The sequence below is a fragment of the Oratosquilla oratoria genome, chromosome 13, assembly GCF_046742065.1.
Source record: "Oratosquilla oratoria isolate Oo_2021 chromosome 13, ASM4674206v1, whole genome shotgun sequence".
NCBI lineage: Eukaryota > Metazoa > Arthropoda > Malacostraca > Stomatopoda > Squillidae > Oratosquilla > Oratosquilla oratoria.
The window spans coordinates 41,770,619-41,788,118 of NC_134789.1; the positions used below are offsets into that span (position 1 = coordinate 41,770,619).

Consider the following 17,500-nt stretch of genomic DNA (forward strand, 5'->3'; position numbering starts at 1 on the left):
TATGCATGTGTATGCGTGTGTGCATTTGTATACGTGTGTATGTATGTTATCATGTATGTATGTATGTATGTATGTATGTATGTATGTGTATATTTATCTGTATATATGTATTGTGTGTGTGTGTGTTTTTGTGTGTGCATGTATGTATGTGTGTGTGTGTGTGTGTGTGTGTGTGTGTGTGTGTGTGTGTGTGTGTGTGTGTGTGTGTGTGTGCATATGTATGTGTGTAGTCATGTACGTATTCCTGATATTTTCATGGTACACCAGGGAAGGTAGATACACAAAGGAATGCAAACTAAAACGACGAGCACCATGTATTCCAGGTCGGAGAGAACAAGGCTGCGAGCAGAGTAGGGTGCAGCCCGAATCAGGCTTGTTCCATTGTATGGAAGAGGGAAGTCTGTGGCGTAAATAGATCTAGGAAAAGCATTTGGTATAGTGTTCCTAGCCCCGAGGCATGGTTGTATGGAAGGGGGAAATTGATTTAGTAAAAGCATTTGATACAGTGTTTTTGCACTGAGACATGATTGTATGGGAGGGGGAAATAGATTTAAGAAAAACACATGATACAGTGTTCTGTACTGAGAGACATGATTGTATGGAAAGGGGTGTGTGTGTCGTGAATGGATTTAGGAAAAGCATTTGATACAGTGTTCTGTACTGAGAGACATAATTGTATGGGAAGGAGGATGTGTGTCGTGAATGGATTTAGGAAAAGCATTTGAAACTGTATTCTATACTGAGAGACATGATTGTATGGAAAGGGGGATGTGTGTCGTGAATGGATTTAGGAAAAGCATTTGATACAGTGAACATAAAAGTAATATACCAGAGAGGAACAATGGAGGGAATTCGATGGTAAGGAAAAGCGATAAGACGAGCACTAAACAAAAGCCCCCTTCCCACAACTGGCGGCCCTCGTGACGTCATCGGAAAGCTTAAGAAGGCTATAGGCAAGAATTGGTTTACCAATAGAATGATTAAAGAATTAAATAAACTTAGTAATCATGCAGTGAGCGCTGAAACTATTAGTTGTTTTAAGAAAAGATTAGATAACTCTATGGATAGAGATAATAGGTGATAAAGGATATGGAACTGCCTAGATTAGGGCTTATGGTTTCTTGCGGTCTCCTATGTTCTTATGTTCTTCTGTTCGCGGTGACAGGGTTCTTCACCACACCAACCCCTACCACAGATGATCCAGAAGAGCTAGAGTCGCTAATGGGGTAGTGGACAGTTTCATAAGGTAGAGACGGCTGTAGTACAAAAGTATCGTCATTTGTCCATGAGTTTAGATTTTGTTCTAACTCAGACAGATTATGTGGTCTGCAGGAGCACCCCTATACTTACTCTTACTCTTACTCCGCTGGTCTTCGGGCCAGTTGGTGATCCATAACCACTTTCGAAGCGTCTCGCCATGTCTTTCTGTCCTGTGCCACCTCCTTCCATTCTCTTGGTTCTATTCTACATATCTGCACATCTTCTTCAATGCATCTCCTCCAGTCTTTTCTAGGTCGACCAAGTGGTCGTCTTCCACGCACTCCACTATTGAGCACTTTCTTTGGCCATCTATCTTCTTGCAACCTTGTGACATGTCCTGCTCATTTCAATCTTTTTAATCTTATTACATTTTTAATAGCACCCCTATACAGTTCCTAAAGCACTGACTGCATGTTGACATGCAGTCACTACTACATAATGTCATGCAGTCAATACCCCGAGTGTGGGATGAAGTAGTAAGAAGGTTCAAACACTAGAGGTTGCTCGTCAGTAAACCCCCGTGTATCTGAATAATTTAATGAAAACAAAGGACATTGGAATGGAGGATACTGCAACAGACCATAAGGCTACACTAGGAAGTTCCATGTCCCTTACTACCTGTCGTCCCTATCCATAGAATTATCTCATCTTAAAACAAGTAATTGTTACTGAGTCTATTCCATTCGTTAACGACTCTGTCGGCAAACCAGTTCTTGTTTATTTCTTTCTAAACATAGATAGGGCAGCGAGGGAGGGACATTATACCGCACACACACACAAGAAGAAAGAAAATGATCATTTAGCAAATGGTAAGGGACATTGGGTGATTCATAGTGTCAACAACTGGTAAATATAGACAGAAAATAGGAATAGATTTTAAAGAATCAACAATTGGAAGAATTCTGAATGATTGTCTGGCCATGCAAATAAGAAGAATACATTCCCCTTAAATCAGCATTTGAAAAGAACTGTCTCGTCGCTTGACCAGACACACAGATAACAAGGACGACATCAGGTGTCAGTGGAAACTCGCAAGATCTTGTTCACTATTGATTTGATCTTGTGCATCTGTCCACGTCCTTCTGTTGAATGTTTGCTGCAGGTATTGCTAGCTCCAGGAACTACTCATGGTATAGAATAGAGAATATGGACTTGGTGCGGCTCTCACTCTAGTGTAGACGCTGAGTCGCCTCATCCTCCAGGCAGAAACCTCCACTGAAAAAAACCTTGGTACAGCTAAAAGGGATTAAGTAAGAAAACATGAACAAGACTGAGATCCGGCTGGAATATTGTACTTCGTCGCTTAAATCCAGCGCCTCTATCCTTGGGGACAATATCGCACCAAAGAGGTGAGTTGGTAAAAGAGAGATTTAAGGTGGATAACAAAAGTGATGGATTGTAGTTGAAAAATGTGACTATTCAGAATCACTATCCAGATCCAGTTATACTTGAGAGCCTCAAGCTGTACACATATGTTTGGTTAACTTCATCCTTCAAGCACCAACCTTCCCAGAAAACTATGCACAGGTGCTGGCCAGTTAACAGCAAATATGACTCAGACCTTTGTCCATGCTGTCAGACATATATGTATATGCCCATGGATACATCCTGAATGAGTGTAACGTAACAGAGCCTTCCTGTTCATTAACAGACTAACACAGCCCAGAATTGGTGACCTACCTTACCAATTGCCAATTTTGACAACCTGGGGATATAAGAGACCATAAGGCCTACACTAGGTAGTTCCATGTCCCTTACAACTTTTCATCCCTATCCATCAAGTTATCTAATCTTCTCTTAAAGTACCCAATAGTTTAAGCGTTCACTACGTGGTTACTATGTATATTCCATTCATTAAGCACTATTGGTAAAGCAATCCTTGTCTACTTCCTTCTTAAACCTAATTTTTTTTAAGAAGAAAAAAGACAAAAACTGGTTCGGTGGTTGAGATACGAAATCACAATAATAACCTTCTTTTTGCAATGAGGTTTTAGCTATGAATGGAATAACCTAGCGACAGCCAGAATAAAAGCAAAGGTTTAAATCGTCAGCCCCGGCAAAGGTGAAATCGATGGAAACTGGCAACCTCGTTACCGGCAGCTTTAGCCGCTTGTTCCAGCCGGCGTCTGTTCCATTCTGTCGACGATTTTCTATTATGTTCCTTTTGTTCCATTTGGCTGCAGTATATGTGTCTATTCCGTTCCTACTTTTAATTGTATCAATTTTCTTTTTTCATATGTATCGTAGTAACGTGTTTACATTAAAAATTACTGTTGTCTTTCAGTTCCAATAGATGTTCGTTTTCAATAGTATCTTTTTAGTAGCTGTATCCCAAACTGTATTTGTACACAGGTATATTTATATATATATATATATATATATATATATACATATATATATATACACATATATATATGTATATATATATATATATATATATACATATATTTATACATATATATACATATATATATATATACATATATATACATATATATATACACATATATATATATGTATATATATATATATATGTGTGTGTGTGTGTGTGTGTGTGTGTGTGTATGTGTATATATATATATATATATAATATAAGTACACATATATTTATATATATACATATATATATATATATATGTGTGTGTGTGTGTGTGTGTGTGTGTGTGTGTGTGTGTGTGTGTGTGTGTGTGTGTGTGTGTGTGTGTGTGTGTGTGTGTGTGTGTGTGTGTGTGTGTGTGTGTGTGTGTGTGTGTGTGTAGGTTCGGGTGTTTGCATGTGTGGGTATGGATATGGGTATGGGTATGTGTGTGTATATTTACCTAACTGCATTTACCTAATTGTAGTATACAGGAAAAGAGCAACGGTCGTTGGGTCCCATCTCATACTCCACAATTCATCATATCTAGTTTCAAATTTATGTTCGTGTGTATATGTGCCTGCATACCTGCCTGCCCCTGCCTGCTTGCCTGCCTGCCTGCGCGCACTGAAGAATTGGAAGGGCGGAAGCCATTCTTTGTCCGCACTGAAGAATTTGTCAGTACATACAATGGAATTACCTTCAAGGGAAAGGCGAATCCGACCCCACCGGCGATATGGGACTTTTATGTCCTTAATGGAGGACACCCATTGTCCCAAGGCTTACTTCAATGGAAGTCATTACCGAGCGGTGGCCAGCTTCTGTGGGAATTGTATTTATACGACGGCAAATCCCTTCTTTCGGGAACCAATAACAGCACACCATAAACACGAGCTCATGAATGGAATGGACTTAGTAACCACGTAATGAGGGCTGAAAGCATTGGTTGCTTTAAGAATAGATGACTTAACTTTATGGGTAGGGATGACAGGCGGCAAGGGACATGGAATTGCCTAGTGTAGGCCTTATGGTCTCTTGTACCCTCCACCATGTTTTTGTGTTTTTACGTGTGTGTGTGTGTGTGTGTGTGTGTGTGTGTGTGTGTGTGTGTGTGTGTGTGTGTGTGTGTGTGTGTGTGTGTGTGTGTGTGTGTGTGTGTGTGTGTGTGTGTGTGTGTGTGTGTGTGTGTGTCACGACCCACCTATGGGCCAGGTTAGTGGTGACATAAAAAGAATAAAAAAAATAAAGCCGTACACGGTTCGGACGAGTGACAGAGTTCAGAAAGGATAGTTAAAATCTTTGGTTAAAATACTTATTTTTTACTGAAAAAAGAAACATACAACATAAAGGGACAAAGAATAAGAAAAGAATGTCAATAAATGTTACATGGATTATAAATGGATAATTATTCACCAAATAGAGTAGCTGTGTGTGTTTTTGTATATACCACGTAAGAACAGGTGGACGAAACGAAATCTAGATTATGCTGTAGACAACTCTTGATTTTAGTTGCTAGAAGTCGCACCAAAGGAAAGTTGTTTATGCCGAATCTCCAGTCTCAAGAACAAATGGGTTGTTTGAGTAGAGGCTGATGCACGAGGACTTATGGTAAGGGAATCTTCTAGTAGTCGATAACACGTAGAAAATTGGTTGATGTTTCGTACTTGAGAAATAACAGAGAGTGTCGAGTCACACTTAGTCCAGCAGCAGTCTGGAGATGGCTGGAACAACTTCGTGTAGAGATGAGGTAATCGTTGTGGTCCTAAGTACTTTTTTAGTGGAGTTGTCGTAGTCTACAAATGTAAAATAATTTCTGCGTAGATTCAGATGGGCCCTGGGCGTCTGCTTCTTTTCTTGTCTTCTCTGTTCTTTTTGTGTTCTGATTCTCTCTTATTCTCTTCTCTATTGACTGTTCTATTGCCTGTGTGTCTCACACGGGTTGCTGTCTGCTTTGCTTTCTATAGTCCAGAAATGGGTGCTTAGGTTTTCCGGGATGCCAAAACGTATCTAAAGAAGGTAGTTTAAACACCTTCAACCAATGAGAAAGCAGAATAAGCTTTCCCGCCAAATTATGTAACGTTTATCCTGAGCTTGGCGTCGTGATAGAACATACTGAGGCGCGACCCAATAGACGGATATTGCGCAATAGGTTATATATGACATATATTTCATAAAATACAATACAAATTATAACATATACTACACATCATGTTCACGCAAGGCCTGCCTTAAAAATACAAACAGAAGACTTTATTCACACAAGGGCGTAACACATTACAACCACAGGACGTGATAGCGTGTGTATACGTTTATGTGTGTATATGTGTGCATTTGTGTATGTGTGCATGAGTATGTGTGTATGAGTGCATGTGTGTGTGTGTATATATGTATATATATATATTTACTGTGTGTGTGTGTGTGTGTGTGTGTGTGTGTGTGTGTGTGTGTGTGTGTGTGTGTGTGTGTGTGTGTGTGTGTGTGTGTGTGTGTGTGATTGTCTGTGAATTAATCCCCTTCCCGACAAATATTACCTAGCATCTTTAATCTCTCTTAATCTTATTAACAATATATAATTTCATATTTCTTGAAAAGACAATCACGCATCAATTACCGAATCAACATAGTCACCAATATCAGTTTTATAAAAATCAGAAGAGATTTGCGGAAAGCTGCTTTAGGGATAAAGAAGATGGTGAGAGGACGGAAGCGGCGAACGAAAGAAAAGGAAATATTTTTCGTAATTACTGCTTGCAGTCTCTAATTTGGACCACCAAATCAGCTTATGAAGAAATCCCACTTATTGTTGGGGGCGGTCGTATAGATATAATTAAGGAAAGGTTTACTTACTCAGGTAAGCAAAGGAGCATGTCCACGTTTGCTTGCTTGCTTGTTTTCTTGCACAAACACATGCAAGGCACGTTTCACGCGCACGTACGTACACGTATGCACACAAAAACACGTGTAGAATTAGAGAGAAAGAGGGATAGATAGACAGAGAGAGAGAGAGAGAGAGAGAGAGAGAGAGAGAGAGAGGGAGAGAGAGAGAGAAATACACACACACACACACACACAGCCCAGGGCTGGAATAAATTCAGTATCACTGCTCTGCGAGTCGTTACTCCAACTCTTGTGGCCGGGGAGTTGGGTGTGCGTGTGTGTGTAAGGTCACAGCATTACCAATAGATCGGTCATATATGAGCTCTGAGCTCTCTTTTGGGAGGGTAATAGCTGTCAATCACGAGTCCAACAAGTGATCTAAGACCATGGTGAATCACACAGAGGGAGAGAGAGAAACACACCTACAGTACACAGTCTCCCTCTCTCTCTCTCTCTCTCTCTCTTTATCTATCTATATATCTATCTATCTATCTATCTATATATATATTTATCTATCTATCTATCTATCTATCTATCTATCTCTCTATCTATCTATCTATCTATCTATCTATCTCTCTCTCTCTCTCTCTCTCTCTCTCTCTCTCTCTCTCTCTCACACACACACACACACACACACACACACACACACACACACACACACACACACACACACACACACACACACACACACACACACACACATACACACACACACACACACACACACACACACACACACACACACACACACACACACACACACATACACACACATACACACAAACACAGAGAGAAAGAGAGAGAGAAAGAGAGAAATACACACACGCGCGTGCGCAGGTGCACACACACATACAGTCTACGTGCGAAGTTTGATTTCTCATACAAGAAAGTAACAGCCGTCAATCGAGAGTTCAGTATGACATCCAAGACCATATTGAATTACATACCCACACATTTGTGTGTCGTTGCAAAGGTCAATTTGTTCATATGTGTGTGTTCGCGTATGTTCATGTATACATGTGTTTGCGTTTTTTTTTTGTTTTTTTTTTGCATATGCACGTGTCTGTTAGGGTTTATGTGCGTCTTTTGGTGCACATGTGCGTTCGTGTATGCGTGTTATCGCGTCAAATAGAAATTGTTTTCGTACATAAACACGCGTACAGTAAATTAATTTCCTAAAATCACTAAAAAGTATCATTAGTTTAAGAATTAGGTACCTTAGTTTCATGTTCTGTTTCCTATGATTTATAAAGGTTAATGTTTGGTTCCCTATGAGTTATACATACATACATACATATACCAAGGCTTTTTTCCCCCTTACCAGGGGGGTAGCCAAAAAGGACAAGGCACAAAAACATTCCCACCCATTTCATCCCCGAAAACACTCCACACCCCTCCACCCTCCCTCCCATCTTAGCACCTCCTAGATGACGGGTCATCCCTGCACCCTGTCCACTGCCCTGGGTCAGAAGCAGTGTCGCAGGACACAGCACATCCACAGCAAATTACTTTCCTAAAATCATTAAAAGGTATCATTAGTTTAAGAATTAGGTACCTTAGTTTCACGTTCTGATTCATATGATTTATATATGTTAATGTTTTGTTCCCCATGAGTTATAAAGGTTGTATTTTCGTTGTCCTGCAGTGAATATTCTATGTACTTTTACTTTCCTTTCCTATAAAAGCTAATTTCCTATGAGTTATATAGGTTCTATCATCGCCTCGTAGTTCTGCAGTGGATAGTCAAGGTTAGATACTTTCACAATAATATTTTGGTCACATAAAATGAATTATGAAACGGAAAGAACCTAAAACTCTTCCAGTTATGTCCCGCATGCTGTGGCCCCTGACTTTCAATTATTTTCTAATTAACTGCACTTTTAAAGGAGCATGAATATAGAACATTTCAATCAAATAAGATTTTCAATTAAGTATGCATAACCTGCCACCCCGTTCATGTCATCCCTTCCTTTTCATCACCAATCGTCCCACTCATCAAGGAACATTCGTCTGATTGGCAGTTGTCTTAATTAGCAAATCTTTTTTGTCGTCTTTTAATAGTAAAATGGCAAGTCAATAATGGCGAAAAAGATAAGTTAGTGATGAGACGATCCCAGCATTCTTAATGATTCCGATACGAGTCTCGATGCTGCTCTAAACTTCCGATTTCGATACCTGCAATGATTATGATTCGTGGTTACTTTCAGGCCATGCAGATGGTTTGAGAAACAAATACTTTATGGACAAAGTACATTTATCAATCATTCATCGGAATCGGAAGTTTAGAGCAATATCGGGACTCGTGTTGGAATCATCAAAAAAATTTGGTATCCTCCCGTCACTAAAAAATAACTCAGTGTCCTCTTGGATTATCTAAGTTTCCTGAAAAAAAAAATCGACTGAGCCATGAAACGCACACTTATGGATGTTTATCGAGGTTTGCAATGAGGTATGGGAGTGAGGATGTTCCTGGCCAGAAACCGCTTAGCTACAGCCAAATTTATTGCTCATCGCAACATCTAATTGTTTCATCGCTTACTACATAGTTACTAAGTTTATTTCATTCGTTAACTATTCTGTTCGAGTCCAGTTCTTGCCTATTTCCTTCTTAAACTTAGGCGGATTATCGACTCGGCCGATGACCAAATCGCTACCCGGGGGGGGGGGAGAGGTGATCACGCTGCGCTTCTATGGGTTTCACCAGCGCCAACTATTAAGATTTTTTTTTTTTTTTTTTTGAGTAAAAACGACTTCGTTTACAACATCTCATCAAATCTCCAAGTATCAAATTATCTTTCCGTCATATATACCTAACCCGAATGATAAACTTAGAGTCCAGAAACCTATACAAATGTTAGACATACTATTGGAATGTTCTCAGAAAATTCTAGATTCCTGAAAGCAAAGTCATATTCTAGTTATTAAAATGGAGGCTGAAGGTAGGATATGGGAGGGAAAAATAATCCTTAAGAGACGCCACAGAGATGAAAGAAATCGGTCGGCTGGCCACAGGTAGAGTGAGAAGAAATATGAGACATTGTGCAGAGAGGCTTGATTTGGGACATGAATCCTTCCGCTCTGCCTGTTACATACTCTTACATCAAACAAATGACAACCATATTGTGCACTGGCTGACCATAAAGTGGTCAGGCCATTAATGATTCTCCACACATAATGAGATCGTAATGACCCAAAGCCCCGATTATGTACCATGCCAGCTGTGACCACACCTCATCGAGACTACGATTAGGTGGTGAGGAGCCTACGCCAGGGGGCGCTGAGTAGCTGCGACCGAAGCTGTCACCTTTGCCCTATTATGCGCTTTTGGGGACTGTTGGGACAGGTAATCATCATCGCTGGGAATTGAAGAGGAGTCGGGATTCAAACCCACAACTAAGTGAATGGGAAATGGGACTCGGAAAGGAGTGTGGGATTCGAACCCACAACTAAATGAATGCTAGGTGATAATCGGAAAGGAGCGGGGGACTTGAATCCAGGACAAAGTAAATACGAGATGGGAATCGGAGAGGAGTGCAGGATTCAAACCCAGAACTAGCACGCTACCGATGATACGTTGTAGACCACGTATCATGTCAAGGCTTCCGATTCCACCTGTAAATGTATGTGGTACGTGGAAACGAACTTTTGGTGCCAATTGTACACCTGTACATGTGAATACGTGGGTCCCAGACTAATCTCATAGAACTAAAATCACCATCACTAGTTACTTCGCTTCGATAATTGCAATTATTAATATTTGCTGATTTGAATCATATTACCCTTACAGTATGGAGAGACAATTAAAACTTTTTTTTTTTTGTAGTGAAGTTGTTGACAAATAATCATATTCGACAATTAAAGCGTATTATGAGGATCTGTATCCTAATCAAGAATTTTCTTTTTTAATGGACACTGTTGACGAATAGAGAACACCATGTGAGGCGACTCCTTTATTAGTGATAATAACAAAGACTTCACGCTCACCTGCACAATATTCAACACAACGCCATATGCTGGCTTCAAGTAGCGCCATATTTTCAATCACGCTGTTCTAGTTTGGCTTAATTTCGGCTTTGTTTTGATTAATTAATGGAGCAGCTGCGCAAATGTCCTGGGACGGAATCAACCGTAGAATCAAGGTCTATCAAATTAAACACCATGTGAGGATGGAACCTAAATTAGTACGATGTTTCACTTTTTGGAGCTTTACCAAGTACATAATCGTGGCACACAAAAATCTGATGATAAATAGGACCTGGGGGGAAATGTCACAGGATCACTTGTCCGTGTGTCCCAATCTATTCTAAGAAGTTTGTGTGTCACAAATATATGTTTGATTATCAAGTAGACTCTGAAAAGCGAGACGTTGTACTCATAAAGACTGTCCTCACGTGAGGTTTCTTTTGATAGATTTCTCGGCAACAGTCTATTGTATACAGAATCAATGAGGATAATGTCAAGATGGAGGAGAGGAAATATGAAGATACGGCTACAACGTCTTTCCCTTTTAAGTCCCTTTGTAAATGATATCTTCGAGGGAACTTTGGGCTGAATATATTTTTGCTTGTAGACGTAATTCTATTATTTTTGACTTCATTCCATTGTAGATATATATTCAACGTAAAAAAAATCTCGCTTGAGCTTTGCAGAAGTCTTTCTTTTATATGAAATTGCAACACCAAATAGGGGTATCGATCTTGCACGTGAAGAAAAAATAATGGAAATCCTGAAATCTTTTGCTGTCCTCATTAACGAGAGATTGAAAAATAGATTTTTGAGGTTCATACTGTACCTCAGAAAATTATATGACGCCAATAGATCTTACACATCACAGCAGTTTTCAGGTATTTTATTTCCCAGAAAATTTTGGCGGACACTTAAAAAACATCCTTGATTTTTTTTTTTTTTTTTTTTTTTTTTTATAACTTAATTCATCGAACCTTTCATCTCGAAGTAATTCAACGATCTTTCGTTAAACGAAAAAATAAAATCTAATTAAAAAATTGCACCGATGATTCCGAGGAATTTATTCCTAAGATATGTGAATTCATGGCCAGTTTTGTCCTTTGATAGAGGCCTTCCTCAGCCCGAGCTTAGTGACCAAAGGAAGTAGAAAATTTTCGTAAAGATTATCAAGAGGAATCGGTGATGATCGTTTACACAAAACTTCATTTTTCTTGCCCTGGTTGTTTTTTTGCTTATGACGGTCCGTCGGTGATCGACGATGGCCGTGCTCCGGTGAAGTGTGATGGTGAGTGGGGCTTGGCAAGAGATGCTGAGGTCTTTGGCGCTGATGCTTGTGGAGGTGATTGTGGAGCCCAGTTCTTGATCCGCATATCACTGTATACTCCGCACAAGCCAGGTCTGACTCGGGTGGATATATATATATTTTTTTTCTAAGAATCTTTACTCTGATGACGTAACCGGAAATCGTCCTGGTTTCACATTCGCTTAGCTTTGGAATTCGAATCCCGCAATCCTCTCTGACTCCCAGCAGTGACTGTCACCTGCTCCAATAGTCCAAGCGCATAGGGCAAAGACGACGGCTTCTGGCCGCAGCTACAACCCCCCCCCCCCCCGCTCTGGCTTAGTTTCCTCACCTCTACGTCACCATACCGACTGTCCAAGTTTACAACAAAGCCACATCATCAAGTCTTACCAACACCATGACTATTGATCACCTTCACCCTATTATGCACTTTGGGGAGTGTTGGGGCAAGCATAAGTCACGCCTTGGAATCGGAGAGGAGTGAGGGATTTGAGCCCAAAACTAAGCGGATTTAATCAATAAGGACGTGGAATAACTCCGGCTCCTACAAAATATCTGGAAACCACCAGTAATGAGAAGAATTCCTAGAAGGCTTCTGATCTCATAGAGACGTGATAATATTGAGAAATTCACGCTCACCTGTGTTACATATAACATCAATACAAAATTATATATATATATATATATATATATATATATATATATATATATATATGTATATGTATATTTGTGGGGGATTGCCTGTGGTTTATGAGTGGATGCGAAAAATGTACGTAGAGGTAGAAAAATAACATAGATTTTTTTCTTTTTTTTAAGGTAAAAACATGCATTACTTGTTACTAATTCCTCCTTTTTTCCGTTCTCAGTTGACGGAAGCCCTCTCGTTCCTGCACTACACGTGCCACGTTCTTCACAGGAATGTCAATCCCAATTCGGTCTTCGTCACCAAGAAAGGCACCTGGAAGCTCGCAGGACTCGAGTTCGCTGGTGAGTACCTCCTTCTCCTTCTCCTCCTCTTCCTCTTCCTCCTCCCCATCCTCCCCCTCTTCCTCCTCCTCCTCTTCAACCCACCTCCGACATGATAGTGCAATTGCTAGTGTGTAACGCGGATACGTATTTGTACAACACTGACTGGATCCCAGTGAACAGATTTACATTTATCAACCAAATTTCATTTTAATTCTAAGCCATCAACGTGTTCAAGCTAAGGACTCGAGCCTTCGCTAGCACATAACTATTATGGCGGAGGTGGGTTGAACACAAATTTTCGTATGTAACTCGAGCATAAAAATATAAGTAAGTTGCGCTCAACTTATATCTCTGTTGATTGCGCAATTGGCAAAGTCACTGTCATTTGTTACGTGCTAGCGAAGGTTCGAGTACTTAGCTTGACCACGTATCAATTTCTGCATGTATGTGTGTGTGTGTATTTATATGTATATATAAACATGTATATGCACACATACACACACACACACACATATATAAACAGGAATATAGTAACACATTTGTAAATGACACACAAAAAACCCACAGTCGGAGAAAATAAACTTTGAATAAAGAAGAATCCTATATTTCGGCTATCAACTGTAGCCCTCTTCAGGAAAGTACATAAGACATAAGACAGAGGACAAAGGGGACTTACAAGCTACAGAAAGAGAAGGAATGCGGACTGATGGCATCACTCAGGCGCGGGGCAAAATGGGGTGGCGGAGGAGGGAGAGGGTGAGGTGAGGGGGGGTTGTAAGCTCCGTACCAGCCTGCTAACCGCCGTGCGTGAAATAATGTCAGGCGTCCACTGCCCCTTAGATATATTAATATTGGGGCATTCCTCAATTAATGCTGATTCAACTATTTTTCTCCTGAAACCGCAGCGGGACTTGAACACTAATCTGGCCTTACCCCAGTCGAAACAATGATTCTTATTTTTGACATGAAGAAATGTACCCGAATTTTCTTGCCCATACCTAATTGACCTTTTATGTTCTGCCAATATAGTGTTCAAGTCTCTCCCAGTTTGACCCAAGTAAACCAAATCACAATCTTGGCAGGGCAAACAATAAATACCAGGTGACTCTACTTCCTTCGGTTTTTGTTGAACGTTCACAGTTTGCTTACGCACGGTGTTAGGATAGTGATAGGCAATAGTGAGACGCTCATGAGGAAACAGTTTGGTAGAAGAACTGATGGTATTACCGAATGGAATTTTTAGGATATCCTTAAAGGAGCGGTGATAACTTGAGGGGACGGAAGTTTTAAAATGGTAGGCCCTAGCCTTACTGAGGGCTTGGTCCAGAAACCAAGGTGGATATGCCAACTTTTTAAGTTGATCAAAGGTGATCAAATGTCAACTTAAGAAGTTGGCATATCCAACACACCCCCAACTCCCCACCCACGAGAGTTGGAGTAACGACTCAAAACACATCGATACTGGAATTATTTCAGCCCTGGGCAGGATTTGAACCCGGGCCACCGTAGTGACAGTCAGGGACTCTACCAACCGCGCCACCGAATCGACGCGGTATTCACTGGGCGTCCGCGCAGGTCCCCCTCGGTTGAATAAAATCGCCTGGCCGTAGCCAGAACAAACGTGGAGTCGCAGAAGCCAGACAAGAAACAAGTACATAAGAGTTGCATGAAGTTAGGGGTTGGTTGTCTGATCTTTGATCAGATTGGAGGGACGAGAAAAAGTCAGTCGGTTTGGACAAGTTGGATTTTTTTTCCAATTTTGTGGAAACAAAAATGTCCTCACAAGTTTCGCCGATGCATGGAATATTTTTTTTTTTTCTTCTTCTTTTTGTGTAGCGCTTTTGGCGGGATTTTCATTTAGTGGTTTTGGGATTTTCTTTTCTTTTATTATTATTATTTTTATCTCGTATGAATTACATCCTCTAGATTTGTTGTACATTTCTGTAGACTTTACTTTGAGTTGAATGATTTATCCGTTCTGTTGCTAATAACTATATTGACGTTCTATAATCTATGTTGTTTTCTAGACCAGTAAGTGTCCAAGTAAAAGAGAAAATATTTGCAAACGATGTCGACATTTTAATGTTGTCCTGACGACATTGTCTTCACTGCTGTCATCTTTGTTGTTGTCTTTGATCATGTTTTTACCAACAACATTTGTCGCCATGACCTGAGTTATCACTTTTATTTCCGCATAAACAACAACGAAAACATAATCTACAATTGAAATTGGATTTAATTCATAAGGGTTCTAATAAGTTTACTATTGTGAAGCTTCAACAGGATGCGTAGATCTGTAGTGACCATTTCTAATGTTAGCCTGAGAGTCCAGGTAAGTCCGACCACTGGAGAAGTTTAGCAAGGCACCCAACAATTACTTTCAACATGAATAAGATGGTGAGGTAATTTTGAACCATCATCACAGAAAAAGTATATAAATAACCTGAAAACCAGCACGGGGAGAAGAAGCCATATTACAAGATTACAAAGGACAGCGTTGCCTGTAATATCGACAAGGGTGACGCATTAGCCGACGGCCATCTTCACAGTCTCGACAAAGTAGAAAGAGTGGAGGAGGGGGAGCGGTAGATGAGGTTTTGTAGACGGAAGTTAATTTGGGGTAATTAGGTGAAAGTAGGAGAGGTGGAGGATGGAAGAGGGGACGGTGGAGTTACAAGGTACGATGGAAAGACAGTGGGAGGGAGGAGGGAGGTAGGAAGGAGGAAAAATGAGAGAATCTTGTGGAAGAGAAGGAGGAATGTAAGAGAGGAATGGAGGGAGGGAGGGAGGAATGTTGGAAGGACGGATGTAAAAAGGGAGGGAAGGAAGGAATGTTGGAAGAAGGTGTGTAAGAAAGGGAATGAGTGATATGTGAGGGAGTAGTATTAGAAGGAAGGAAGGAAGAAGAGAGAATAATGTATAAGAGACGGAATATAGAAGAGGGAGGGACACGGAAGGGATGCGAAAGGGAGACAAGAATATGAGAAGGATATGGTGTGGATGTAGGAGGCAGAGGAGAATATGTGAGAGAGAAGACAACGTATGTAGTAGGGAAAGTGTGAAGTTGGACGGGAGAAAAGAAGTGAAGGAGAGAAACAGAGAAGGAGAGAATGAAATAGGAAGAGAGGAAAAGTGATCAAACGTGGTTGAGATCATGAGAAGCAACTGCTCTAGTGACCGACATTTCCTGAAATGAACTAATATGGTATACTAATACACCTGCCCCGAAGGAGGATGTAAGCTTCTCATCAACATGACTTGCATTGATATCAACACAACGTCTGTCAGCTTACAACTTACATTGCACGCTCGTGAAGGCAGCATAATCCCACAACAGAACCCCAGACATACAAGATCTAGTTGACAATACAAAAGTCTTTAGACACTGCAACAATGAAGAAATATATACATCTTTGAGAAAGTTTACATTTCACAGCATGCGCCGTTTATTAGCATGCAAACTGATACATAAGATAATGTATTACCTTCAATGAATCCATCGGATCAAGACAAGTTCTGTATCGCCAGCGCTGAGTTGCTGAAAGCCGAAGGTGATGCCGTCACGATCCGTGAGTTGTGTACGGTTCTGCCTGCCGTTTTGGCAGCCCAATACCATTCCTTCTGGTTGGATAAAGGGTCTGGTCATCCCTGGAAAGGAAAAGGGGGTGCAACAGCTACTGCGGTATTACATTGCTCACTGTGAGTACGAGGGGTTCATCTCTTGTTGGCATGTGCAAAATATCTAGAGGCCTGAGCAGTCTGAGTCCATGACCAATAAGCCTAAAACTGATTGAATCCTAGCGCTTCGTGTTCTTGTGGAGCACCGGCATATGTTTCATTTAGGTTATTTTTTGCATGCAGCCTAGGTTGGTTTCAAGAAGCCGTTTAACTGGGCGCATTGTGGGGGCTCTGCGCTCTGTGGTCTTCGGATTTGTGGGATTCTTATGAGGATTATTGACGTCATATCTTTATTTTGTTCTGAAACAGTAAGTACTAGGGAGCGTAGAGGAGTGTCTAGCTTCTTTCCTATTAATTCAGGAGTGAAGCAAAGGTACTTTATCACCCCAACACTTTTCAATACCTAACCATGGAGTGAGCAATGGATAAATTTTTCGATCAATGTCATTTTAGAGCATTCGTAGACAACGCTCAGTTCCCTGACTTCGTCTTTGCCAATGATGCAGCACTTCTTGTTGAGTCTTTGAGGTTCCTAGGCTTAGTCGTGGAATCACTGCAAAGGAAGATGAGATCGCTTGAATTCCAAGTCTCCTTTACCAAGACCAAGGTCCAAGCGATTGAAGGCTAACTGGGTAATAGGGTTCAGTTTGTTTATGCATGTGGCGAGGATATTGAGAATTTGGAGAGCTTCACATACCTTGGCAGTGTAGTGCATAACACTGGTGGTTCATGTCAGGAAGTTCTTCAAAGCATTGGCCTTGCTCATGGAATCGGTCAGCCAGAGTATATAGCGCTGTCATTATCTATATAGGAGGACTAAGATCCAAATTTTCGTCACTTGTGATCCCTGTCCTGCTGTAAAGTTGTGAGACGTGGACATTGAATGCTGATTTGAAGAAGAGTCTCGATGTCTTTGGTACTAAGTGCCTTCGGGGGGTCTATAGGTATTGATGGAATAATTTTGTATCAAGCCAGAGACTGTACTATGAGACTAAGCATAGGCCAGTTAATAGGGGATGGTGTTATTTTGCAAAAGTCATCCTTTTGATGCGGTACCCCCTAATATTATGGTCCAGGCTTACCTGAATCCT

At 40.7% G+C, this 17,500-nt stretch overlaps 1 protein-coding gene across 1 annotated transcript in view; it reads left to right on the top strand.

The window, feature by feature from the left end:
- Nucleotides 1-17,500, top strand: part of bma (SCY1-like protein bma) — a 926,084-nt gene that overhangs the window by 584,017 nt on the left and 324,567 nt on the right. Inside the window, exon 4 of the mRNA XM_076196685.1 lies at nucleotides 12,629-12,749. Coding sequence (XP_076052800.1) covers nucleotides 12,629-12,749 — 121 coding nt within the window. The remainder of the gene's footprint in view (nucleotides 1-12,628; nucleotides 12,750-17,500) is intronic.